General features: G+C 36.2%; 1 protein-coding gene across 1 annotated transcript in view; it reads left to right on the forward strand.

The window, feature by feature from the left end:
• The first annotated feature begins 315 nt into the window (after window positions 1-315).
• ZPLD1 (zona pellucida like domain containing 1) overlaps window positions 316-27,471 on the forward strand; it is a 64,296-nt gene continuing 37,140 nt past the window's right edge. The window contains 1 exon segment of the mRNA XM_001363436.4: window positions 316-422. Within this exon segment, the coding sequence (XP_001363473.2) occupies window positions 317-422 (106 nt within the window). The 5' untranslated portion in view covers window position 316.

The following is a 27,471-nucleotide window of genomic DNA, read 5'->3' on the forward strand; positions in this document are numbered from 1 at the left end:
AATGAGACATCTTCCTCTCACTGTTAAATAGGCCCCTTTCCTGTGATCCCTCTTTAGATCTTTACTGCATAATGCTTAGGGAGGACTTCCTGGAAAAGTGAAACTAAATATTAAGATCATTATCTGTATTTGAGGTATTTCAGGCCAAAATCTTTTCTTGAATTTTCCTAATAATCATTTAACCTTCTACTTCACTTTGATGATAGAGGTGTGACCTGTGGGACCAATGTTTGGGAACTCAATCATTTGGATAATCAGCTAAATGAATTATGGTAGGCATGTGCTTACAAGATAATCCTTTTTTCCAGGCTTTGCAATGGACCGAGCATGGTTACTATTCCTGCTAACAATTAAGGTCCTTCCTGGGACTGCACAGTTCAATGGCTACAACTGTGATGCTAACCTCCACAGCAGATTTCCTGGTAAGTTGGAACCCCTTTTCTCCACACCTTGTAAAAAAAAATAATCTTGGTTGAAAATTCTGATTAGGTTTGCATAGTAAAACACTCAAATATATACAGGATGATATGGAAGGAATAGGGCTTTGCATTAAGTAGATATTAACAAATGGTAAGTGACAAAAGAAATGCCTTCTCCATTATAATTTGCATCCACATTAACATACAAAGTGTTCATCACAGTTAAGATTATCATAATAGCTGTTCTTAGATTTAAAAAAAATATTAGTCACTGGGTGGCAAAATTGGAAGATGTTAATTTCATTCAAACATTTGCTTAATTAATGCTCTTTTATTCTGATGGGTTAATTTCGATTTTCCCTGGTGTTATTTCATATTAATAAATGTATTTAAGAATCATGCTGGGAAGACACTGGCAACTTATTGTCCTGTATGGAAGAAAATGAAACTTGAATAACATTGGTAAGCATTAGATTGCATTTGTCTAACTTCAGAAAGAATTTCAAGATAATTGTTTATCAGAATTTTTGCAGGTATATGACTTTTATATATAATCTACCAATCTTCAAAGGACTTGTGTTCTCATCCAGGATCTTCACCATCTTCTCTGGTTTGGGGTAGATCTTCTCTCACCCTCTCCTTTTTCTCAATCCCCAATTTAAGTACTCATTGAACAGGGGCATCATAAGTCAATTTGACCTAATAGAAGCTACATTAAATAGAAGGAGTAAGTTAGAAATTTAGCTCTGTTTATTTACTGATTTTATGGCCTCAGGAAAATCATGTCAATGACTCAGAATGATAGATTATGGGTGCTAGATTAATAGTAGTTGTTGTCAGTGCTTAGAGGAGGGGAGAAATCATGCCAAGCTTAGGGTGTTCATAGAGGTCTTCAAGGAAGAGGTGGTTTGATTTTTGCTGAGCCTTAATGAATAAATAATTCCTCCATTTTCATATAATTTAAAGAAATAGACTCTACTACTAGATTAGTTATCCTCAAGTCACATAGAAGTTTTAATCTGTATCTTTTTCACAGTTATGTAAAGGTGGGAGTTTAATGAAAAGAGCACTGGACCAGGGGTCTGGAGACCCAAGTCTAGTCTTGGTTTTTCCAATAAGTGACTGGACAAGTCTTTTAACTTAAGCTACTTCATCTGTGAAATGAAGAGTTGCAATGTGATGAGAGTTTCTCAGTCAAAATTTTATTGCCTACAGGTAAAACACTTAAATTTACAACCAACCCATTGAACTCTCATAGGCTTAAGAGATAGGGAGAATTAAAATTATGTTACAGTCCTGATGTTAGAGAATATTTGAGTACATGACTTCTGAATTCTAAGTTCCCTTCTAGGTATAAGTTATTGATGTTATTATTCTATGATTTTAAATTTTAACTTCTCTCACAGATTTAGATCATAATATCATGGACTTAGAACTAGAAAGGACCTTCCCACCTATTTTTCAGATAAGGAAATTGAGGCAGAGAGAGGTCAAGTGGTCCCAAATCATGGAGCTACAAGGCAGCTGAAGTGGGATTTGAACCTGCATTTTGCTAATTCCTAGCTGATTGCTCTTTAAACAAATCATTTTTTTTGTGAGGAAAGAGCCATGTAACCCTTAAAGTACTATGCTTCATTCTCTATAACTTGCATTCTGTTTGCCAGATTTTGGAAGACTGGCCCATTAGAGTAATGGCACATCTGCCAGAAGCAAGCAAGCATCAAGAACAGAATTTATGTTTGGATTGCTAACTTACTTCAATGTCAACTCTGGTTACAGAGTAAAGGGCAAAGGGAGTCAGGCTGTTGCATCCCTTTTGGATTCATGAATCATATAATAAGAGAATAGATTTAGAGCTAGAAAGGATCTAAGAGATTATTTGATCTAATACTATAATTATATAGATTAGGAAACAGAGAGCTAGAGGGGAAAAATCCTTATTTAGGCTCATATAAGTAGCAAGGAGGTGAGCTGAAATTCTAAATGAGATCTTGGGATTCCAAATCCAAGGCTCTCTACCACAATGACAAGTAAATCCATTGGGATTTCAGTTTTCTTGTATTACCTATCCTTATCTTCCCTCACTTCATGCCTATTTTCAGAGGAATCAAAGAGGAAAATTCCCATACTACATTTTCCTAAAAAGGAAGTGACTCTGTGGTTTTATGGGTATATGATTGGGGGTTTTGGTTTTAAAAGATCACTCTATTACAAATACAAATAATATGGCAATAGGTTTTGAGCACTAATACATGTATAACCAAGTGGAAGTGCTTGTCAGCTCTGGAAGGGGGAGGGAAGAAAGGAGGGAGAGGTCATGAATCATGTAACCATGGAAAAATATTGTAAATCAATCAATAAATTAATTTTTAAAAAATAAGTGACTCTGATGGCAGAATATAATGTCAGTCAACAGACATTTATTCAGAATCTACTATGTTCCAGATACCATATAGGACAGAAAAAGATACAAAAGATGACCTCCATTCTCAAGGAGCTCACAATATAATGAGGGAGACAACATATAACTATATATCAGCAAGCTTTATACAGAATAAATAGGAAATAATTAAAATAGAGAAGCTACGAGAATCAAGAGGTTTTGGGAAAGGCTTTTTGTAGAAGAGATTTTAGTGGGGACTTAAAGGAATCCAGGGAAATCAGTTGGCAGAGTTGAGGAAGGAGACTATTCTAGGCATGGGGGACAATCAGAGAAAAAATACCCAGAGCTGAGAGATAAGAGTGTCTTGTTCATGAAATAACAAAAGGGCCAGTATCACTAGATTGGAATTCTAGAAAGAAGACACTAGCATGAAGGGGAGGGGTAATCAGTAAAGGCCTCTTTCAGATGGTCAGTCAATCAACTAGCATTTACTAAGTGCCTACTATGTCCCAGACATCATGTTAAATAGTGGAGATTCAAAGAAAGGCCAAAAAAGAACCCCTGTTTTTGAGGAACTCATAGTCTAATGGGCCAGGTAATATGCAAAGAATGGTGAAATGATGATTTACTGAGTCAAATTAATATAAGTGTTTTGATCTTCACCCTTTTCCCCATTCCCATGGATTATCCTATTATTGCTCTGTTTGGAGTATACTACACAATTTCATTATTGTCTTAGGTAGGGGGTGTTTTGAACAAGTACCTACATTTGTCAATGTATTGCATGTTATGTAATGATATGATACTATTTTTAGTTAGAATTATTTTCCTTAAACACTAGTTCAGTACTTAAAAGTTGTGTTTTTGGCTTTAAAATCTATGTCAGTATCCACTCAAAAAAGGACTTAAAAATAGTCAGTATTGTAAAGACTAGTGTATTCCTATGTTACTTGAAGAAAGAAAACTTATTTAAGCTTAAAGGTTAATTGCTCACTCCCCACCTGACTGCACATTTCTTCTACATGAGAACTATGTACCCCAGGAATTTGAAGGGCTAAAGAGATCCATAAGCAATGGCATGGAATAAAAATGAATTTTTCAGAGGAAAGGAGCTATCTAAATGCAAAGTAATATTAATAATGATGATAGTAATCATTTTGCCCTATCAGTGACCTGTGCTGTTTTATGACATTAGAACTATTTTCTTTAATTTCCATGGCATTTATCCTTGGACCAAGGGAACTTACCATGGCCTAATTCATTTTCAGATCAAATGGATTCCATTTTGCTCACCTGCACTTGATAAGATAGTTAACTCTTAAGTATCCATGGTAATGGATAGAAATAGTAACGTGATAATTCCCCCCAAAATGGATACTTAGAGTTGGTTTTCTTTGGGAAATCTTTAGGAAAGAGAAGACTCTTATATTGTGTTTCCTTCTCCCCCCCCCCATTGCTGAGTTTTACTTTCTTAATTCTATTTTTCATGGGATTGCACTAAAATAATTTGCCTTCTCTGATGCTCAGTGATAGATATAAGCTGCCCTAGAATTTTAAAGACACTTCTTGTTATTATATAAGATAGGGAAAATGATATAGCATAGTGGATAGAAGGCTGGCCAGGCTTGAAGTCAGGAAAACTTGGGTTCAAATTTCACTTCTGATATAGACGAGCTATATGACTATGATTAAACCACTTAACCTCTTACACATAATTAGAGGTAATTTTCTTTCTTAGCACAGAGATTTTTTACTTTTTTTTCAGTTCCAAATTTTCTCCTTCCCTTTACCCCACCCCACTCAATAAGAGGGCAAGAAAAACACATCCTATTATTAATAGATATAGTCATGCAAAATAAATTTCTACTTTAGCTGTGTTCTCAAAAAAAAATAGAGGATGGAAGGATGGAGCCAAGATGACAGAGAAAGGACAGGGACCAGTCTGATATCCACCAAATTACCCTCCAAACAACTTTGATATAATGCCTCAAAACAAATTCTAGAGCAAGAGTACTCACAAAAAGCTGTAATGAAACAATTTTTTTCCCCAACACAACTTGGAAAATTGGTAGGAAAGGTCTGTCACACTGGGATGGGAGTGACAAAAATTAATGCACTCTAGGAAAGGTTGTGAACTGATTAAACCATTTGGGAGTGCAATTTGTATCTTTGTCCAAAGGTCTGTGCTACCATGTATACCCTTTGTATACTCTTTGACTCAACAATACCATTATTAGGTCTGCATCTCAAAGAGATTTTTTAAAAAAGAAAAAAACTGTATTTGTTACATAAATGTATATGTATGTGTTTAAAATTTTATAGTAGCTCTTTTTGTGTTGGCAAAGAATTGGAAAGTGAGGGGATACTTATCAATTGGTGAATGGCTGCAAAAGTTCTGGTGTATAAGTAAAATGGAATACTATTGTGTTGTAAGAAATGATGAACAAGGGTATTTCAGGAAAACCTGGAAAGGTTTAAGTGAACTGATGCAGAGTGAAGTAAACTGAACCAGGAGAACATTATACATAGTAACAGCAATAATGTACAATGAAAAACTGTGAATAAGTTAGATATTTTCAACAATACAATGATCCAAGTCAATGCCAATGGAATCCATGAAATATGCCATCTACTTCCAGAGAAGGAACCTAAGGAATCTGAAACCAGACCAAAACATACTCTATATCACTTTCTTCATTTTTTGGTGTTCACATTTTGTTCCTTAAAAGAATTGATATGGGAAAATGTTTTATATGATTGTACATGTATATTGTACATTGTACCTTGTGAGGGTAGCCATCGGGTTGACATCGACCCCGGGTGAACTAGGGCTTTGCTCACCCAGCATGTGAAGACTGCTTTGGCGGAACAGGCGGAAGAAACCAACAAGAAGGTTCAACGACTGAGATGGCGATGCAGCAAGGCACTGTGGAGTGCTTAGGGCATGATGGAGCACAAAAGACAACATGGCCATCCAATGCAGCTGAGGAAGTCTCCAGGTGTAACGACTTTTAGTGCCAATGGACCCAGACTTCCAACGCCGAGAGAGTGGGACTGTCTCTGTGCATCGACTTTTCCACTTAAATCTTCATGCACAGGTGTCTTTGTGCACAAAAACGCACAAAGACAACCGTCATCCTCGGTTCGAGAGACAACCAACAACAACATGTAAAATATACATCAGAGTGTATACTATCTCAGTGAGGGGGGAAGGAAGGTAAGGAAGGAGAGAATTTGAGATTCTCTATCTCTTGCTTTGTCTTAAATTCCTTCCTTTCCCACAGATCTGACAGGTATACTCTTCTATGTTCACCTAATTTATTTATGATTTCATTTTTATATTTATATCATTTACCCATTTTTAATTTATCTTGGTATAAGTTGTAAGATGTTGATTTAAACCTAATTTTTCCCATACTGTTTTTTTTATTATATAAGCTTGTCCTACCCATGAGCAATTAATGTTTTCCAGTTATTTAGATCTAGTTTTAATTATGTGAAAAATATTTTGTAGTTGTGTTCATATAATTCCTATGTTTGTCTTGGCAACTAGATTTCTAAATATTTTATATTGACTAGAATGATTTTTAAATGGAATTTCCCTTTCTAACTCCTATTGCTGATTTTTGTTAGAAATATATAGAAATGCTGATGATTCATATGGATTTATCTTATATTCTGCAACTTTGCTAAAGTTATTATTTCCACTAGCCTTTTAGTTAATTTTCTAGGATTCTTTAAGTATGCCATCATATTATCTGCAAAGAGTGATTGTTTAGTTTCCTTATTGCCTACTTTGATCCTTTTAATATCTTTTTTCCCCTCTAATTGCTACTGCTAGTGTTTCTAGTACAACATTAAATAATGGAGTTGATAATGGGCATCCTTGTTTCGCTCCTGATCTCATTGGGAAAGTTTCTAACTTGTCCCCATTGAAGATGATACTTGCTGATGGTTTCAGATGTATACTGTTTCTTATTTTGAGGAATGGCCCTTCTATTCCTATACTTTCTAGTGTTTTCAATAGGAATGGGTGTTGTATTTTATAAATATGTTAATTAAGGAGGTTGGTCTGTTGTTTTCTCTCTGTGTTTTTGGTCTGCCTGGTTTTGGAATCAATACCATATTTGTGTCATAAAAAGAATGAGGTAAGATTCCTTCTTTGCTTATTTTGTCAAATAATTCTATTGTATTGGGGTTAGTTGTTCTTTAAATGTTTGATAGAATTCACTTATCAATCCCTCTGGACTTGGGGAATTTTTCTTAGGAAGTTCCTTGATGGTTTGTTCAATTTCTTTTTCTGAGATAGGATTTTTAAACACTCTGTTTCCACTTTTGCTAATCTAGGCAATTTATATTTTTGTAAATATTCACCCATTTCACCTAGATTGCCATATATATTGCCATATAATTAAGCAAAGTAGTTCTTAATAATTACCTTAATTTCCTCTACATTAGAGGTGAGATCACCCTTTTCATCCTTGATACTGTTAATTTGATTATCTTCTTTCTTTATTATTTTATTAGATTAACCAATATTTTATCTGTTTTATTTGTTCTTTCAAAGTACCAGTTCTTTGTCTTATTTATGAGTTCAATAGTTCTTTTAATTTCAATTATATTAATTTTTCCATTAATTTTCAGGATTTCCAATATAGTTTTTATCTGGAGATTTTTAATTTGTCCTTTTTCTAAATTTTTTTAAGTTGCAAGCCTGATTCATTGATCTCCTCCCTTTCTATTTTGTTGCTATAGGCACTCAGAGACATACATATCCCCCTGAATACTGCTTTGAATGAATCTCATTGATTTTGATATGATGTTTCCTCATTGTAATTCTCTTTAATAAAGTCTGTAATTGTTTCTATGATTTCTTTTTTGACCCACCAGTTTTGAAGTAGTAGATTATTTAGTTTCCAATTAATTTTAAATTTGCCTTTCCACAGACCCTTGCTAATTATAATTTTTATTGCATTATGATCTGAAAAAGATGCATTTATTATATCTTCTTTTCTGCATTTGTTTGCAATATTTCCATACCCTAATACATGGTCAATCTTTGTATATTGTGAAGATTAAATTTAACACTGCCCTAATTATAACAATGAAAATACTTAACTCTCCCCTGATTGTGAAGATTTAATTGTAACCCCTGACTATTCTTAGAACACCATACTTAAATTTGATTATGAAGATCTGCCCATTTTAGATTTAATCACCAAAGGTGTAAACACCCCATTCACACTTGAGTGGGGTAGGTCTGTGACCCATGTGTGTGATCGTGGTATTTGAATGGTTTCTTTCTGACTGTTTGAAGTCTTTTTTCCTTATCTTGGTGACTCTTGAATTTAGCTATTATATTATTGGAAGTTGTCATTTAAGGATTTCTTTCTGGAGGTGATCTGTGAATTCTTTCATTTTTAATTTTATTTTCTTGTTTGAGAACCCATGGGCAATAATCTTTGATAATTTGCAATATAATATCCAAGGATTTTTCATGACCATAGCTTTCAGGTAGTCCAATAATTCTCAAATTGTCTCTCCTAGATCTATTTTCTAGGTCAGTTGTTTTTTTTTAGTAAGATATTTCATGTTTTCCTCTCTATTTTTTCATTTCTTTGATTTTGCTTTATTGTTTCTTGATTTCTCATGAAAGCATTAGTCTATAATAGTCAATTCTGTTTTTTAAGGCTTGATTTTCCTCTGTCAGTTTTTGGTTTTCCTTTTTCAAATGGAGCATTTCTTCATGCATTATTTTCATTTCTTCTTATATAACTTTCTTTTCTCCTTGTATCACTTTCATTTCTCTTTCCCACTTTTCTTCTGCTTCTCTTAATTTGTTTTTGAAGTCCTTTTTGAGTTCTTCCAGAATCTGTGCTCAATCCATATTTTTCTTTTGGACTTGGGGTGTGTTTTCTTTGTTTTCACTGTCCCCCTTCTATGTCTGTATCTTGGTCTTTGTCTCCATAAAAATTCTCTAGAGTGAAGTGCTTTTTCTGTTGTTTGCTCATTTTCCTGATCTATTTATAGGTAGGCTTGGGGGAATGATGTGGTGGTCTGAGGCCTGAGGAATGAGAGCTATGAGAGTCCCCTTCCCCTGGTGATTCCATAAACCCTTGTGATGCTGATAGCTTAAAGACTTGCCTCAGGTTTAGGTGTAAACTTTTGAACTTACATTGAATTTGATCAGGTCAGGGACAGGTCAAATTCTAGCCCCAGGCTTAATCTCAAGTTTTTGGTTTCATTGTGTACTTGATCCAATCAGGCACACTCTTTGAATGTCCTATATAGCAGCTCTGCCCTGAGCTTTAGGCAAAAAGATACTTAGTACTTTAATCCACCTCAAATTGTGAATTAAGTCCTTGCCCCAAGCCCATACTAGAATTCCCTGGACTGGGCCTCCAGACTACTCCACAGTTTTAAATTTCAAAGAGCAAAGTTGGTTGCTCAGGCAGGGAGGGTCTGGATATTGGCTGGAGCATAGGTTTCTGAACCTCAGGCAACAGATGTGGGGTGGTGGGGTGTGGCTCACTCTTTGCTTGCTCTTCTCTCCTTGCTACAGCTTCTTGCTGGGTTTGTTCTCCTCTTACTTCAGTGCCCTAGATGTTCATTGCCTACCTTTTGGGTTTTTGTTTTTGTGAAAGTTCTTTCATTCTGTCTCCTTATTAGTTCTTTCACTATTGTATTTGTTTTGTGGTGAAATTTTAATCTTAATTGGAGAGGATTCTCATGGTGGCACAGAGCTGCTGAGGATTATGCCATCTTGGCTCTATCTGCAGAACTCCTGAGGGAGTTACTAATCTTTCAAAGCTGATTATCTTCACACTATTATTCTCTCTCTCCCCTCCCCTTATCCTTTCCCCCTCTCATTCATTCATCTGGTTCTGGTCACTTAATTTCGAATCAGTTCATAAACACTTTCCCATGTTTTTCTGAAACAATCCCCTTCATCCTTTCTTATAGAACAATAGTATTCCATCACATCTACATTTCATAACTTGACCAGCCATTTGTCAATTGGCGGGCATTCTTTCAGTTTCAAATTCTTTGCTATCACAGAAAGATACTATAAATATTTTGGTACATATGAGTCATTTTCCTTTTTCTTTAATTTCTTTGGAGTATAGACTTGGAGAAAGGAATCTTTTGAGCTTAGCTCCAAATGGTTCTCCAACCCTTTGGGACTGTTTCATAGCTCCACCAAGAGTGCATTGGTGCACCTTATTTCCTATGCCTCTTCCACCAGTTGTCATCTTCCTTTATTTGTCATAGCCAATATGATGGGCATGATATACTTCAGGGTTGTTTTAATTTGTATTTTTCTAACTATTAGTTATTTAGAGTACTTTTCATATGCCTGTTGATAACTTTGGTTTCTTCCTCTGAAACTGCCTATTCATATTCTTTTAACATTAATCAATTGGCGAATGGTTCTCATCCTTATAAATTTAGGTCTATTCCCTATATTTAGAAATATGACCTATATCAGAAAAATTTGATTCAAATATTTCCCACTTCAATTGACTGCTTATTTTAAAATTTTATTGCACAAAAACTTTTAAATATTAAATTAAAATTTCAAAATAATCCATTTTACCTCTTGTGACCTTTATGTCTCTTGTTTGATTTTGTCTAATCTTAAAGTCTTCTCTTATCCATAGATCTAACAGGTAATTTATTCCTTATTCCAATAATTTGCTCCTGATATTACCCCTTTTTCCTAAATCATATACCCATTTTGAACATTTCTTGATATAATAATGTGAGATATTTGTCTATGCCTGGCTTTTGCTGAACTGATTTCAAATTTTCACAACATTTTTTGCCAAATAGTTAGGATGCTTTGTTCATTTCCTTGTTAATGTGTTCCCCTTAGCAACCTCCATATTTCTTAACAAGTACCAAATTATTTTGATATTTACAGCTTTGTAGTATAATCTGAGATGTTACTGCCAGGTTCCCTTCTTTCCCATTTTTTCCCATTGATTCCCTTGAAATTCTTGATTTTTTGTTCCTTTGGATAAATTTTATTTTATTTTTTAGCTTAACAAAGTGATTCTTTAGTTAATTTGATTGGTATGGCCCTGAATAAGTAAACTAATTGTGTAGTATTGACATTTTTATTATTTTGGCTCTGTCTACCCATGAGCAATTAATATCCCTCCAGTTATTTAGATGTATCTTCAATTCTGTGAAAAGTGTTTTTAAATTAAGTTTATGTAGTTTTTATGTGTCTTGGCAGGTGGATTCCCAAACATTTTGTAGAGGCTGAAGTTATTTTAAATGGAATTTTTCTTTCTATCTCTTCCTACTGGGTTTTATTGGTAATATATAGAAATGTGGATGATTTGTGAATTTATTTTATACCCTATAACTTGGTTGACCTTGCTTATTGCTTTGATTATTTTTTCTTTTGACTCTCCCAGGTTCTCTAGGTAAACCATCATATCATCTGCAAAAAATGATAATTTTGTTTCCTCATTGCTTATTCTTATTCCTTTAATCTCTTTTTTTGGGTCCTAATTCTAGAACCTGTATTTTTAGTACAATATTGAATAAGGGTGATAATAACCATGTTTTGCTTCAGTCTTGATCTTATTAGAAAAGCTTCTAGTTTATCTCCATTACTTATAATACTTACTGATGGTTTTAAAGAGATAACTACTTATTATTTTAATGAATGCTCTATTTATTTCTATATGTTCTAAAACTTTTAATGTGAATGGGTATTGGATTTCATAAAAAAATCTTTTTATTCATCTGAGATGATCAGGTGATTTTTATTGATATGACCAATTATGGTCATAGACTTCCCAATTGTGAACTAACTCTGAATTCTTGCCATAAATTTAGCATGGTAATATTGTATGATCTTTGTGATCTTTTGTTGTAATCTCCTTGTTAATATTTTATTTCATTTTTCATTGATATTCATTATAGAAATTCTTCCAGTTTTCCAGTTTTCTTTTTCTCTTTTGACTCTTCCTATTGAGTATCAAGATGAAATTTGTCTTTAAAGAATTTGCTAGGATTCCTTTTTTACCTATTTAAAAAAATTGTTTATGTATTAATAGATTTAATTGCTCTCTAAATGTTTGGTAGAATTTACTTGTAAATTCATCTAGTCTTTAAGGTTTGTTTATTAGGGAGCTTATTTATGGCTTGTTCAATTTATTTTTTTCTAAGGTATGGCTTTTTAAGTATACTATTTCCTGTTCTTTTAATCTATACTATTTATGTTCTTAGAAATATTCAACCAATTAGTTGTTAGTTTTATTGGGATATACTTGGGCAAAATAACCCCTAGTTTTTATTTCTTTTTTGTTGATTGCAAGTTCACTCTTCATTTTTGATACTGGTGATTTGGTTTCCTTCTTTCTTTTTAAAATTTATTTTAGTCAGTGGTCTACCTATCTTATTTTATTTTTTAGGAGATACCTCATACTTTTATTTATTAGTTGAATTTTTAAAAGACATTGCATTTTGGCAACTCTTTCCTTTGATCTTTAGGATTTCTATTTATGTTTAATTTTTTTCTTCTATATTTTCTTCACAGCTCTGAGAAATCAAGGCAGTAAATATATCATTATCCCTAGTTTACAAGTGGGGAAACTGAGGTTTGTTGTTATTTAGTAATTTTCACTTGTGTCTGACCCCATTTGGGATTTTCTTGGCAAAGATATTAGAGTGGCTTGCCATTTCCTTCTCTAGCTAATTTTACAGATAAGAAGTGAGGAAAATTGGGTTAAGTGACTTACCCTGGACCATGCAGTGGTAAATGTCTAAGGCAGTATTTGAACTCATATCTTCCTGACTCCAGGCTCTCCATTCTATCTACTGCAGAGAATGAGCCAGCGATAGTAGCTTGACAGCGATCTTCACTTATGGGTAATGTCAGTGGTTCCCTAGGATTGATAAACTCAGATCCCTCTCAGGCAAAAGCCACCCCCCTGTGTTAAAGCAACACAGCAGGGGGTCTGATCAAGCCAGAGTATGACTTGATCAGCTAGTCTCTTAGTTCCTTGTTCCCTCTATGTCTCCCTGAATAAAGTCTCCCTTTATTTGACTGCAGACCATGTTTATTTTAATGACGATTGAGTTAGCAGAAGGTGGGGAGTAGGTAAATGTATTTGAGGAGTCCCTGAATCACTAATCCCAAAGACCCTTCTTCCTGGCCAAGCAAATGGCTGAAACCAGAAATTCACCTTCCCTTCCCCTATTTCCTATCCTATTCTAAAATTACAGAATTAAAGGAATGACAGGGATTTGATGTAAGGCAAGAAGGGTTGAAGGTCTTTAGGGGTCAGGCTTAGAGACCATAGGAGTCCTTGACCCCTCAGGCTGTCCCAAGAGACCAGAATCTCTCCTTAGTTGATGGTAAAGGCTGTCAGCAAACACTAGGATCTGAGGTGAGATGTCCATGGTGAAACCCTTGGGCTGCTTTCCATTGGTCCCAAGCAGGCACGAGGTCATCTTCTCTCCCTGAGATCCCAGATCAAAAGCCCGGCTCTGTATGCTTCTTTTTCCCAAGCTCCTTTGCTTCAGCTCTAACTGTCCATCTCTGTCACTCAATTCAGCTTCCTCAGCATTCCAAACCTTCTTAGCCCAGTCTGCTCTTACAGCTAATAAATGTCAAAGTCAGAGCTTGAACCCAAATCTTCTTCCAATTTGACATATAATTTCTAAATGAACCTTAATTCACCTTATGTACTTTTTGAAGGTTATAGTGACCTTATAGAGAATATATTCATTTGAGGGACTTGCTTTTATTTTTTTCTCCTCTCATGATTTTTCTTCTTACTGTGTATATTTCCCCCTCCCAATTCAAGACTGAATGTGAAATAATCACACTTTCTAAATCACTTGCCAATATCTAATCTCTTGCCACTTCCTGGTGATGTTACTTGCAATGTGTCCCCCTTATCTCCTCTGACTCTGGCACTGCCCTGGGGCAGGACTTTAGCACTTCATTTCTGTACTACTAGAATAGCCTGCTGGTTGCCTTAAGTCTCTTCTCCACTCAAGATCTTCCCCCACCTAAGCTGTTAATTTAGTCTTCATAAAGCGTAGAACTGATCAAATCCCCTTTCCCTCCCCCCCGCCCCAATTTAATAAAGTCCAATGGGTCAATGTCACAGCTATGGCAGAATATAAAATCCTGTTTGGCATTAAAAGCTCTTCCCAGACTAATTCTCTTCTGTCTTTCCAGGCTTCTTATGTCTCACTCCTTACCTTCAGTACTCCCTCCCCTGCTCTGCTATCCCATGATATTGGCTTCCTTTCTGTTCTTCTAACAAGACACTCCATCAAGCAAAGCTGAGCATTTTTATTGGCCGTTTCCATACCTAGAATATGCTCTCTCTTAATTTCTATCCTAAATTTCCTTTATTTAAACCCCTGCTCTCTCTCTTAGAATTGATTGGTTCTAAGACAAAAGAGTGGTAAGGGTTAGGTAATCGGGGTTAAGTGATTTGCCAGGGTCACACAGCTAGGAAGAACTTAAGCCACATTTGAGCACCAGTCCTGGCTCTCTATCCTTGAGCCACCTAACTGCCCCCATTCTAGATTTCTTTAAGTCTCACTTGAAATGAAATCTTCTATGAAACATCTTTCCTGATCCTCCTTATTGTTAGTGCCTTCCTTCTATTGATGATCTCCAGTTCATCCTATATATGTTTTCTTTGAATATAGTTATTTGCATATTGTCTCCTCCATTAGATCATGAGCTTCTTGAGATAAGAGACTGTCTTTTGCCTTTCTCTGTCTTTAGCACAGTGCTTGGCATTCAGCAAGTGCTTAATAACTATGTATTATTCCTGGATTGACCGACTGTGTCCTCCCCTCTTGCTGGTCAACATCTATGCCATATTCTAACCCCAATTCTTCATTCAGTGTTAATAGCCTTGCCAGTAAAATCCTTGAAACTCCTGCTGGGAGAGAAAATTCTTCTGGAGAAAAATGAGTGTTTCCTGTCATTGGCTTGACTATGACTCCATAGTCTGCATGGAGCCTCTTGGTTACAGAGACTCAAATTGAATCTTAGGGGCCGGAATGTGTGAAAGCAAGATCAAGTTCAAGTCTCTCCTTGAAGCTGGGATGCCAATGGCTGTGGCAGCTGTGCTTGGAGCCTTCAGGTTGTTTCACAAAATCAGAATGATGTTACCACACACTGTCTTTTGACTATTCTGCTGTTGCTACCTGGCAACATACAATGTCTATCCCTTTCTTGCTGGGTCTGTGGAAATTTGGCATTGGCACTGCTTCTTCTAAGTGAACTTGCCTGAAATTTTCATGTTTTTCACATCTATAAGCTTCTCTGTTGTCTTGCCCAAATGTTAAACTGTCTCAGAACAGGAATTTACTTTGTCTATTGATCCCCATGCCATGTTGGGCAGTGCATTACATATAGTAGGGACTTTAGAAATATCTTTGCCTGGTAAGCTAAAAATTAATGATCAGTTACGATGGCAGTAAAGAATAATGCCATTAAAATGATACTCAAATGCAGTGATAGATATTCATTCATTGAGCAAGAATTCATTAAGCACCTACTATGTGCAAAGCATTGTACTAGCTGCTGCATATCAAAAGAAAAAAATTAAAAGTCTCTACCCTCAAGGACCTTTCATTCTCTTGGGTTTGGGGTAGGATTTGGGATGCAAAAATACAAGATGATTTTAAAAGGGAGAGAAAAGACTTTTAGTTAGGGAAGTGTGAAGAGACTTCCCATAGAAGGTGTCCTTGAGTTAAGCCTTGATAGAAGTTTGGAATTTTCTGGGTTTCAGTTTCCTCATCTGTAAACAAAGAGGATTGTACCAAGATGATGAAGGGATTAAAAATCTTTGTTATTTGAGGATTGATTGAAGGGCTAGGGTATAAACATAAACCAGAAGAACAGAAAAGTTAGGAGGAACATGATAAGTATTTTTCCAGTCTTTAAAGGACTAGCCCATGGAAAAAAAATTGTTTTGTTTGTTCCCAGGTGGCAGTGGGTTCTCCTTCAATGGAGGTCTTTGAATAAATGTTGGATGGAATGTCACAGAGAAGATTCCTTTTCAGATAGACTAAACTTTTCAGATCCCAACTCAGATATTATTCTTTCCTTTTTAAAATTTCAATTTTCTTTTCTATTCAGGGACTCATTCTTTCCCTCTCACTTCTCATTCTTTTCCTCACTTTCCATCCCTACTGGCCCTCCCCCACACTGAGAAAGCAAGAAAACTAAACCCGTTATAAACATTTATAGTTAAAAAAAATAAATCCTGCATTGCTGGTGTCTACACACACAAATATATATGTATATGTATATATATATATGTGTGTGTGTGTATATATATATATATGTTTATATCTTAGTCTACACTCCTACTTCATCACCTCTCTTTTGCAGTCAATAAATATTTATTAAGCTTCTACTATGTGCCAGGCACTGTAGAAATGCTGAAAATATAATTACAAAGACAAAAGTCAGTCTCTTTTTTCAAGGAGTTTCCAGTCTAATGGGGAAGATAATTCAAAAGAAAACTAGAAAGAGTTAAGGGAAAGTTACTGCTGCAGGCTAGGTGGCACAGTGAATAGAGTGCCATGTCTGGAGTCAGGAGAACTCATCTTCCTGAGTTTAAATCTGGTCTCAGACATTTACTAGAGGTGTGACCCTGGACAAGTCACTTTGCCCCATTTGCCTTAGTTTCCTTATTTGTAAAATGAATTGGAGAAGGAAATAGCAAACTACTCCAGTATCTTTCCCTAGAAAACTCCAGATGGGGTCAGAAAGAATCAAATATGACTAAAATGACCAAACAACTTTTTCAGAGGGAGAGTGGAGAAATCAGAGAAGTCCCAAAGTATTGCAGTCAGATGGGAAATGAAGAATTGTCTGTCTTGGGCTACCTCTTCAAAAGGAGGTTTTGGAGTTCATGGTTCCATCCTCTCTTCAGAGGAGCAAAGGGTTGTGATGGGGCGAGAGTGCCAAATCTGATTCAAACCTACAAAATAATGAGATTTCCTAATGATGTCAAATGCCTCAGCTTACTTCTCTATACTTGGCAGTGGATTACAATGCCTCTTATCTGCAGGTAGGTAACATGTTTTGATATTTATAATGGGTTCAAAAAGAGAGACCCCAGGGGTAATCAACTTTATTCCATGGTTCTCCTCAATAGTAAATCAGATGGAGATCAGTCACATAAGTCAAACAGAGTTTTTTCCCTACTTAACAAGGGGAGACAAGAGTCAGATTGCTATTAGCACTGTTCTAGTTGTGCAAGATATAGACAAACATTTTTATTGGCTTCTGAGTCTTATCCAATCACCAGGGAAAAATTTACAATGACTAGAATAATTTTTACATTATTAAGCAGTGGGGAGAAATAGCCTCTAGAACTTTTATTTCAAAAGCAATTTCCCCAGCTGTTGTTGCTAACAAGGTTATTTTTGCTAATATAGCCCTTTGCTTAACATGGAGTCATTATTGTTCTTTCTAATTCCTTTATTTATGTGACAACTCACATGCATTGATGACATCAATTTGGCTTGTGAGTTGGTTGTTTCCAACCTATAACAAAAGAGTGCCATCACATCTGCAGAAAATGAAAGAGGAAGGAAGGGGACGCTTGGCCTCTACAACCTGACAGGAGCCTAGCACCGCCCAACATGCTGGCCATCATCAGTATATCATCACCTAAGCTGTTGGATCTCAGCACATTTGCAGACACTGAGTAGATTTGTTAGGATACTCTTGTATTGCCCAGTGGGTTTTGGTGCTTAGGAACTATTGTGGACTATGTCTAGGAAGCAATTGAGTTGTTACCTTTAGGATCTGCCAGCAGCTCCTATATAATGAATCTGTGGGTGGTGACCTGAGAAGGAAATTGGAGGCTAGAGGAATATAGATGTAAGATAGATAAGGCAGTCAGAGGAAGAGACACAGGAATAAAGACTCAGAGACCACAAATTAAAACACGTGGGGAGTTGCGAGCTCCATAATTACTTCTCTAGAAAAAGAAAGCAAGCAGAGAAATTACAAGTATGAGAAGCAAGAGAACATGCGTGGAGCGGAGAACTCTGGGACATCCCCCATGGGCCAGATGGCCAAGAGATTAATGGGAGATGTGTGGGGCAGCTGTGCCAAATCAGTTAGACATGAGGAACATTTTAGGCAAGACCAAAATCAAGATTGTAAGAGGCAAGGGAGAGAGCAAGGGCTGTGAGAGCAAGAGGTGTAAGAGAAGAGGAGGCTCACACATGTTTCCCAGCTTTTATTGGAGGTTTTAGGAATGTGAATGGGAGGTGATTAATGAATACGTGACATGATATAGTTTTTGACATTGGTTGAATTGACAATGACGAAATTAAATAGGAGGAGATTAATTGAACTCGCACTTTGTAAAGGAATGTAATCGGAGCCAGGGCACTGTGGCTGTCAATGCCCAGCCCAGGAATTTGCTAGTCCTTTGGACTGTCCCTTTCCATACAATGAACATTAAGTGATCTGACCATGTGTTTGGTAAATGAATATATAGGATACAATATCAATACATCAATCATACTTCCAAGATGCTAATATGCCTGGTATGCTACATTACCCTATGAGTTGATTATTCTGCTTAGTGGCCTCATTCATCAGATCAATCAATCAATAAGTATTTATTATGGGCTATGTTGAACCAGGCACTATGCTGGGCGGTGAGTGTGCAAAAACAAAACTTAGATATTCATCCCTCTCAACACTTACATTTGTTTTGTAACATAAAAAATAACACATATATAATATAACATCATAATAAATAGATTATGTAATAAATAGATAATAAATTAAATAAGCTAAACCCTGAGGTTAGCTGCCTTCATGGGAATGTGCTGGAGCCAGCTCATACTGGCTTGGAAGAGTCAATTGTTAAATTTACAGTGTGAGCATTTGTACCTTGAAAAATCAGCAAATGCTATAAATCAAGATTTGACTAATTGCTTTGCTGATTTCTAGACTAAAGAAAGTGATGGAGAACAGGCTAATAATGAGATTAAGCTTAACGATGTGTCATATATATTTGAAGGGGGTGGTGGAAGAGCTGGTGGTTAAACATCTATCAGCAGACCACTGCTTTAAGCTTACATAGCAAATTAGAGGGGGGAATCAGAACTAGAAATCAGACCGTTTCGCTTCAGGTGTCCAGGTCACCGCCTTCACTGGGCAAAGCTCCCATTCTCTCCTCAGCTTTTTTGTGACCCCAAATATTTTGAACATGCTAATGGCCAACATTCTCTTTTGCATTTGTAAATACAATCACCAGATTATTCCACTGAACTGAAACAAGTAACAGCTGGTGATCCTATTATGCTGGGTATACCAGGGGAAAGTGAAGGGGAGAGGTGAGCAATTAGCCAGGTTGCTCAGTGACTACATCAGCACAATCCCTTTGAATAATTCAGGCCCCCAATTCTCTTTGATCTTAACAGGGAGGTTTCTAGCCTGGCTCTCTCAGCTTTAACTCTCCACTTGCCCCTCCAAGTATGGCCAGTCAGCCCTTTTGCTGATCAAAGCTTGCTTCTGTTGGCTCCAATAAATGCTCATGCTAGGGCTTGTCTCTGTGGAACCCAGGGAGAGACATGGCTTTGCTCTGTTTTCAGCAGCCTTCAACAACAGCTTGCAGTTGCTAACCAGACCCAGCTGTTCGGATGAAAAACTGTATTGGCAAGAACCCTGTGTTGTGTAAAGTGGGAACTTGAATCCCTAATCCAGTCTAAAGCCTTCTTCAGCTGTTGGTAATTTGTGGAGTCCAGACACCAATACCCTTTCGGATTTCTTGCATTTCAGCACAAACATCTCATTATTATCCTATGTGAGAGCTTATTGAGGGGAATCGTAAACGATTTCCATCATATTCCAGCACAAACAGCCTAATAATCCTTGTCCCCTGAAAATCTCAGGCAATTTGTAAACCTTAGGCTCTGGCCGGCAGTGTGGCCTTCATCTAGCTGAGGGAGGAATGGAATTATCCCGTAAGTGACTTGCTCTTAGTCAGGGCTGGATTTCCACTGGAACACTTATTGGATGAGATAGGAAATAACAGCTTCCGGTTGGAACTTCTGAGGTTCTGGCAGTGAATTCTTAGGTTTGCAAAAAGAAACAAAAAGATTTCTCTCACTGTCCTGAACTATTTGGGGCTTCTATTAATTTTAGGCTAATAGTAATGTGAACATGCGATAAATGTTTTGGCAAAATGACTTTTTATTTGACAGGCTGTGGCTAGTTAGCTCAGAGCACAGTGCTAATGAAGCTGGAGATGTCTGTTCAGTTGCCATGTGGACCAATTACCATTTCACAGATACATGGCTCCAGCATCTTGCAAATGCATGCTTTTGATAATAATAATAGCCGGCAACAATAGAGCACTTTAACATTTTCAGAGCACTGCCTGTACATTCTCATTTGGGCCTCACAATAGCTATGAAAAGTAGGTTAATACACATATACTGTACTTTGCCCCCAACTCCATTTCACAGGAAACCAAAGCGTGGAAGAGCTACATAACTTCCCATAGTCTCACAGCAAATAAATGTCAGCTATAGTATTTGAATTTAGGTTTTGCTTGACTCTAAACCTAATACTTTTTTTCCAGAATCAGTAGTACCATGTTGCTTCTCTTAAGACAATGGGTTCCAGGCAAGATCCTTACCAATCTGTCACTCCTAGAAATCAAATAAACCAAGACAAACTTCCAAAACAACTCAGAACTCAGACCCTAGTGAGAGTGGATCTTGAGTAACATACTAAATATAGAATATCTTATCTGATCATTTTTTTTGGCATGTCTTTGTTGTGGGAGAACTTTACAGTAAAAAACCCAAGATTTGTGATAGGTTACCCTTTACAAGAATTCAAAACTCCCAAACTTAGCTTAACAATCAAAAGAGAAATGCATTCATTTGGAATTCATGTTGAAAGGCCAGGGAGGCAGTGTGCAGATGGAGCACTGTCTCCTGGAGGAGATGGATTCTGGGCTTCCTATTCTCTTTTGATAACACGACCTATGTGACTAGAGAAAACATGATGATGGCATGTTACTGGGTCTCTGGGACCAGAGATGGATCATGTGGTTATGTCCTGTGCCTCAAAGTCAAAAGGGGGTGCACTGTCCAGTTCAGAGGATAATTAGATATCTGGGATATAAAGCAGATGCTCATCAGGAGCAAGCTGGGAGGTGCTCATCAAGAATGAAGGGAGATGCCAGAGGGGTTCAGAGTCACCTTCCCTAACACTACAGGAATGTTACATAATCTGGGTGTTAGGGTGTCTAGGGGGAGCCTGTACCCCAAATCGATTTTGATTGTGTTAGTAGTGATACTTTCTTTAGTAATGTACTTGATCATTCTTCCATGCTCTTTAGATGGTTTGGGGAGTTACTTTAGCCAAAAAATATTCATCATGTTGTGATCAAACTTTAATGTTAATTCTTTTTGAACTTACCAGGACAGGTGCTAGGATGAGTATCCATTGCTGGGCTTCTACTCAGTTTTTCAATCATAGAAGGATCTCACAGAGCTAGATGTACACTAGCCTAACTATTATAATTCAGTGTCATCTCCTACTATAAAAAGGACTTCATGGAGTATTTGGTAAATTAAGGAATTAGCTCCCGATCTGCATTTTCTCTGGTTTAGGGCAACTTGTTGGTCAGGAACTTCTACCAATACCAAGTCATAATATTCTCTGCAGTGCCCAGGTTCAGATAGCCAGTATTTGTCAGAGGTAGGATTTAAAACCAGTTATGGAATTCTCTCCCATCTTTGCCTCCTAGCTTCCTTCAACTAAAATCCCATTTTCTGCAAGAATTCTTCCCAGGTCCCTCCAATAATGCCTTCCATTTGTTGATTATCTCCAATTTATCCTGCATATATTTTCTTTGTACATTGTTATTTGCATGCCGTCTACTCCTTTAGACTATGAGCTCCTTGAGATCAGGGAAAATATTTTGCCTTTCCCCCCTCTTTTTTTCTATCTCTAGTGTTTATCAGAGTGCCTGGCACAAGCTAGGTACTTAATAGATGTCTGTTGACTTTATTGAATATCATGCTCTTTGTCATCATAAAAAACTTAAAGAAATTCACAATTTCAATATTTAAATGCATATTGTTTCAGGCTCTCTAATTTTAGACTCAGGAGACTTCAGGCTATGTTATCTTAATAGGGCATCATAGATTCACAGAATATTAAACTAGACAAGACCCCAAAAGCTACCTACCCCAATATGTATTTAATTAAAAACGCTTTGTACAACATTACCAACCAATAGTTGTCCATGTTCTACTGAGATATTTTTTAAAGTAGTGGAACTCACAGTGTTCGAAAACAGTTCATTCCACATTGGGTTGTTCTAATAGAAGTTTATTAGTCTTTTTCTTTTACCTCACATCTAACCTCAACCTATTTCTTTGCAACTTTCCCATATTGCTTCTCATGCTAACTTCTGGGAACAAGCAGAACCAGTATAACTGCATTTTCACATTATATCTCTTCATATACTTGAATCAAGTCTTCCCAAATCCTCCCATCTCCAGTCTAAATAACACTAATTCTTCTAACTAATTCTAATGTCATATTCTTTAGTCTTCCCACCATTCTGGCTGCCCTATTTATACTCTATAGTTCATTTGCATCTTTTTAAAAATTAAGTGAAAAAAGAACATAATTTTTCAAATATTGCTTGACCAGGCAGAGTATAACAAAATTTACTTCCCTAAAAGAGAACATTGTACCTCTTATAATTGAATATAACATTAGCTTAATTGACTGCCACATGACAGTATTCACTCATACTAACCTTATATTTCAATCCCACCATACCCAGGTCTTCTTCATATGAAGTGTTGTCTACCCATGTTTCTTCTATCCACAATTTGTGAAATGTTTTTATAACAAATATATAAAATGTTACATGTGTCCCTATTAAGTTTAATTTTATTTTTTACCTCTTTCTAATGTTTAAGATCTCTTTGAATCCATATTCTTTCATGTAATATTCCAAGATTTATTCATATGAAAATCTATTACCTATGTTCTTTTTTTGAACCCTTACCTTCTTTTTTTTAGAATTGATACTATCAGTTCCAAGGCAGAAGAGTAAATGCCTATGTTCTCTTTTAAAGCAATAATAATAACATTGAAAAGTGGAAGAATAAACATAGATCCTTGAGGCACACATGTAGAGAACTTCCCTGTAATTTGCCACTGATCCCTTAATGATAACTTTTTAGGTTGGATAACTTAAAAAGTTCCTACTCTTTTATCCATAGAAATAGTATGATATTTCAAATGTTTTCCTGAAATCTAAGGAAAAATTTGCTTGTTAATCTACCAAAAAAAAGGAAATGAAACTTTAACTTGTTCTTCATGAAATGATGCTTGTTTTAAGTCATCATTGATTCTTTGAATGCAACCCAAACACTTAATAGTATCTTCTTGAATTTCACAAATTATAGAAGTCAAGCTTATTGGACTATAATTTGTAGACTTTATATCACTCTCCACCTCCACACTTTCAGCACCTTCACCATCTCCCAGTCTTTTGAAGATTATTGACAGTGACTCAGTAGTCCTACCTGGTGATTAGATGCTGCCTGACCTCCTATTAGTTAAATATTCCCTGTTAACCATTTTTTTGTTCTATCCTTTCCACTCCAAAGATCATTATTTTGGAAGGGAATATAAAAATTATTTAAAATTGAATAGTTAATCCTTATCAGCTTCTTCTGTCATCACCATCCCATCTACTGGAAAGTGTTGACCTAATTACCCTTCCCTTTTTATTTTTTCCTCTTCTTAATTGTTTATTCACAGTTTTATGTAATACTTAAATTTTTAAAATGTTATTTATTTTTAAATTTTAATTTAATTAGTACTTTTTATTTTTATGACAAATTTCTAAACAAGTTTTCCAAAGTTATATGATCCAAATTGTCTCCCTTCTCCCCATTCTAAAATTTCTCAGCTACCTTTAATACAGTTTTCTAAAAATCTCCTTTTCTGTGTCTTTAGCTTAACCACCATCATTTCTTCATTCTCAGCTTTAGTAACTACTAACAATTTTTTCCTTACATAATACTTCCAATAATATATTCTTGTTGTATTCATCTTGTTATTTGTATTTGTCTCCATAGTCTCTCTGTGTCTTTTAAAAAACCATTTTTTCATGAGTTCCTTATGTATTTATTACATTTTTTGGGGGTAATTTCTCTTTTACTCTGTGTCATGTGAAAGAGGTTTTGCACTCAAGGAAAAGTGACAGGCTGAAGTGCTGCTGAATCTGCTCACCCCCATGGGGAAAGGGTCCCAGGAGTTCTGGAATTTTGAGAAGCCAGAAGGTTCTGACTGAGATTCAGTTAGCTCTCTCAATCTTGAGGAGCCTGGGAGGGAGGTTTGGCCAAGCCTTTCTCCTGAGGAGATACTCACCTTTTTCCTCTCTTGGTGACTGGAAATCCTTCCCCCACTCCCAGTTCTCAACTGAAGTGATAACTGAAGAAGACATTGAGCCTCTGCCAAACTTACCTCACAGCTCCTGGTGTCCTGGGTCTGAACTGTGCCAGTTGGGCCAAGACCAGGGCAAGCTAAGCCTGACTCTCAGGGGGCCCAAGGCTGCCAAGGCCTGGGTTCCCCAACTTGAGGTAGGGGAGGAAGATACATAGTTAGAGCAGGGATACCTTCCCTGCTTTCCTCACAAAACTTTTCCCTGCCAGTCATTTCTTAGTGTTATCCCCAGCTGACTTAGTTTATAATAAAATTGTTGTTTTTTCCCCAAAGTGACTCAAGTGTGAGCTTGATAGGGAAAGTAATCTCCCTGAAGAGGAAGCTTTAGACACTAGTATTGGAGGAAGTCAAAAGCCAGTTTGTGAAAGCAGCCATAGCTGAGGAGGGAAGGCTGAAGGGGGAAACTACTCAACCCTTCCTCTTCTCTTCTCTCTCTGGGCCAACTTTAAACATCAGCTGCCTCTCCTGGGTTCCTCTTTCCGGGGAAGATATCCATTCCTCCTCTATTCCTTTTACCACCAACTAATTCCTCCATTACAATCACAATCATGTCTACTTTTCTTTATAGTTTTATCCTTATAGGCTTCCCAAATCTCTTGGGTTAAATTCCCCCTTCAAAATATTGAGCCATTCAATCCAACCTGTATTTTCTAGAAATCTTTTCCAACTGTTTTTTCCCTCTAAAGTCCTGGGTATATACCAACTTTGAAGTTTTCTTCTCTGATTTTTAGTTTTATTTTAAGTATCATTTTACTTGTCTTAATTGGCAAAGATCTGCCTTTTCACTCTTCCACCTCACTTCTTTCACAAACCCCAGTTGAGAAGAGGAGAGACAAAACTCATTACAAACATGTATAGCAGTCAAAATAAATTTCCACATTGGCTATTCATTATCCAGTGAAATATTTTATCCCATGCTGCATTTTGGGTCCTTCACTTCTCTATCACAACTGATATGATATATTTCATTTTAGTCCTCTATAATCATGGCTGGTCATTACACTAAGAACTGAATTCAATATAATCTAATTCTATCACACTCAGATATCAAAACTTGTTTCTCTCTTCCTGAATTTATGGGCACCTTCAGATTCCCATTCTTTGCCATTTGCAAAAGAACTATAAATATTTTTGTACATCCTAAAAGTTTATTTGATTTAGGATCAATTCCTACCTTAATCTACTTTCCCTTTAATTCTCCCTTTTTCCTTTTCCTCTTAAGTGAAATGCATTTCTTTTAAAAATATTTTAAAATTTATTATTTTAAAAAATTCTAGGTCTAGAGCTTCCCTTCCTCTCATATCCTCCCCTACTCATTGAGAAGGAAAGCAATATGATATCAGTTATACATGGGAAAACATGTAAAACATTTCCATATTAGTCATTTATTTTTTTAAATCAAGAAAAAAATCATGCTTAAATTTGTACTTAGAATTCATCATTTCTTTCTATGGAGCTAGGTAGCATTTTTTTCATCATGAGTTCTTTGTAATTATCTTGGATTTTTAAATATTGATCAAAGAAGCCACATCTTCCATAATTGATCATCATTACAATAATGCTATTGTAATAATAATAATAATAATGCACAGTGATCAATTGGTTCTTTTCACTTCACTTTGCATCAATGCATACAGATCTTACTATGTTTTTTGAAACCATCCCCTTCATCATTTCCCACAGAACTCCATCACAATCATATGCTACTTGTTCAGCCATTACCCCAATTGATGAAAATCCCATCAATTTCAAATTCTTTGCCACCATAAAAAGAGCTGATATACATACATACATACATACATACATATTTGCCATTGCTTTGATCTCTTTTAGATACAGACCTACTCATTGGATCAAGTAGTATGTACCATAATGATTAGAATTATTTCAAGAAACTGCTTTTGGATAAGAATAACAATTTATTGATTAGGTTAGTATTATAACCAACAGTAAATGTTCCTTCAATGACTGAAGATATCAAATGCCTCCCCACATATACATATATATACATACATTCATTCATATATGTATATGAATGAATGTATGTCCATATGCAGATCAAGTTCCATATATGTGTATATATATATATATATATATATATATATATATATATATATATATATATATAGAGAGAGAGAGAGAGAGAGAGAGAGAGAGAGAGAGAGTTTAAGAAGCTCATTATTTAGGTCCTCCCTTGAAAATCTCAAGATATTTCTAATTGGTAAACAGCTATGAGATGGTCCATCAAGCTATCAATCACCTCCCTATCCCTATTTGATGGAGTTCACAGGATGATGGAGGAAGGAAAATAATCCTTGTTCCTTTCATTTATTAATCAAATTTTATTAAAAGGAAGACATTAATGGGGAAGTGGGGGTGGAGCCAAATGGTAAAGAAAGTATAGACAAGCACTTGATTTCTACCAATTACCCTCCAAAAACTTAGTCTTCAAAATGAATTCTGGAGCATAATGACAAAGAGATAAAGTGAAATAATTTTTTAGCTCAAAATAATTTAGAAGGCTGACATGAAAAATCTATTGCACTGTGGTAGAAGTGGAATTCAAAGGCAGGCCCTGTTGAGGCCTTGGTGGAAGATGAATTAGCAGCAAAGGCTTTTGGAGTTCTCAGTCACAGATGGTAAGGAGATTTGGATAAATGCTCAGAAGAAGATTACGGGGTCCCTTTGCTGGCATTGGGTGCAAGATACTTGTTACATTGTCCATATGCAGATCAAGTTCCATTCCTGGGTCAGGAACACAGAGAGAGTAGGATCACTAGTAATTTCAGCCACAGGGAATCGGGAGCCTTTGGTCACAGTTCCAAGAAAGACAATAGTGCTTGTAGTTACTCATAAACCAGTGCACAGGCTGGGAGAGTATTAAACACCCTTCTCCTTACATCATATAACCTTGTAAGAACTGAAAACAGATAGATCCCCAGAACTAGCTCTCAAGGTAGCTACAAAAGGATCCTGAAGTCCAGAACAGTGCTCTCTTCACCACAGTTATAGAGCCTAACTTTAGCAATTTTTTAAATTAAAAGAAAATAAAACTGCTGGGAAATGAGCAAATAACAGCAAGAAAAGAAAGTTATTTTGGTGACAGGGAAGACCAAAACAGAAACTCTAAAGAAGACTATTGCTGT

Source organism: Monodelphis domestica, chromosome 4, assembly GCF_027887165.1.
Source record: "Monodelphis domestica isolate mMonDom1 chromosome 4, mMonDom1.pri, whole genome shotgun sequence".
Taxonomy (NCBI): Eukaryota; Metazoa; Chordata; class Mammalia; order Didelphimorphia; family Didelphidae; genus Monodelphis; species Monodelphis domestica.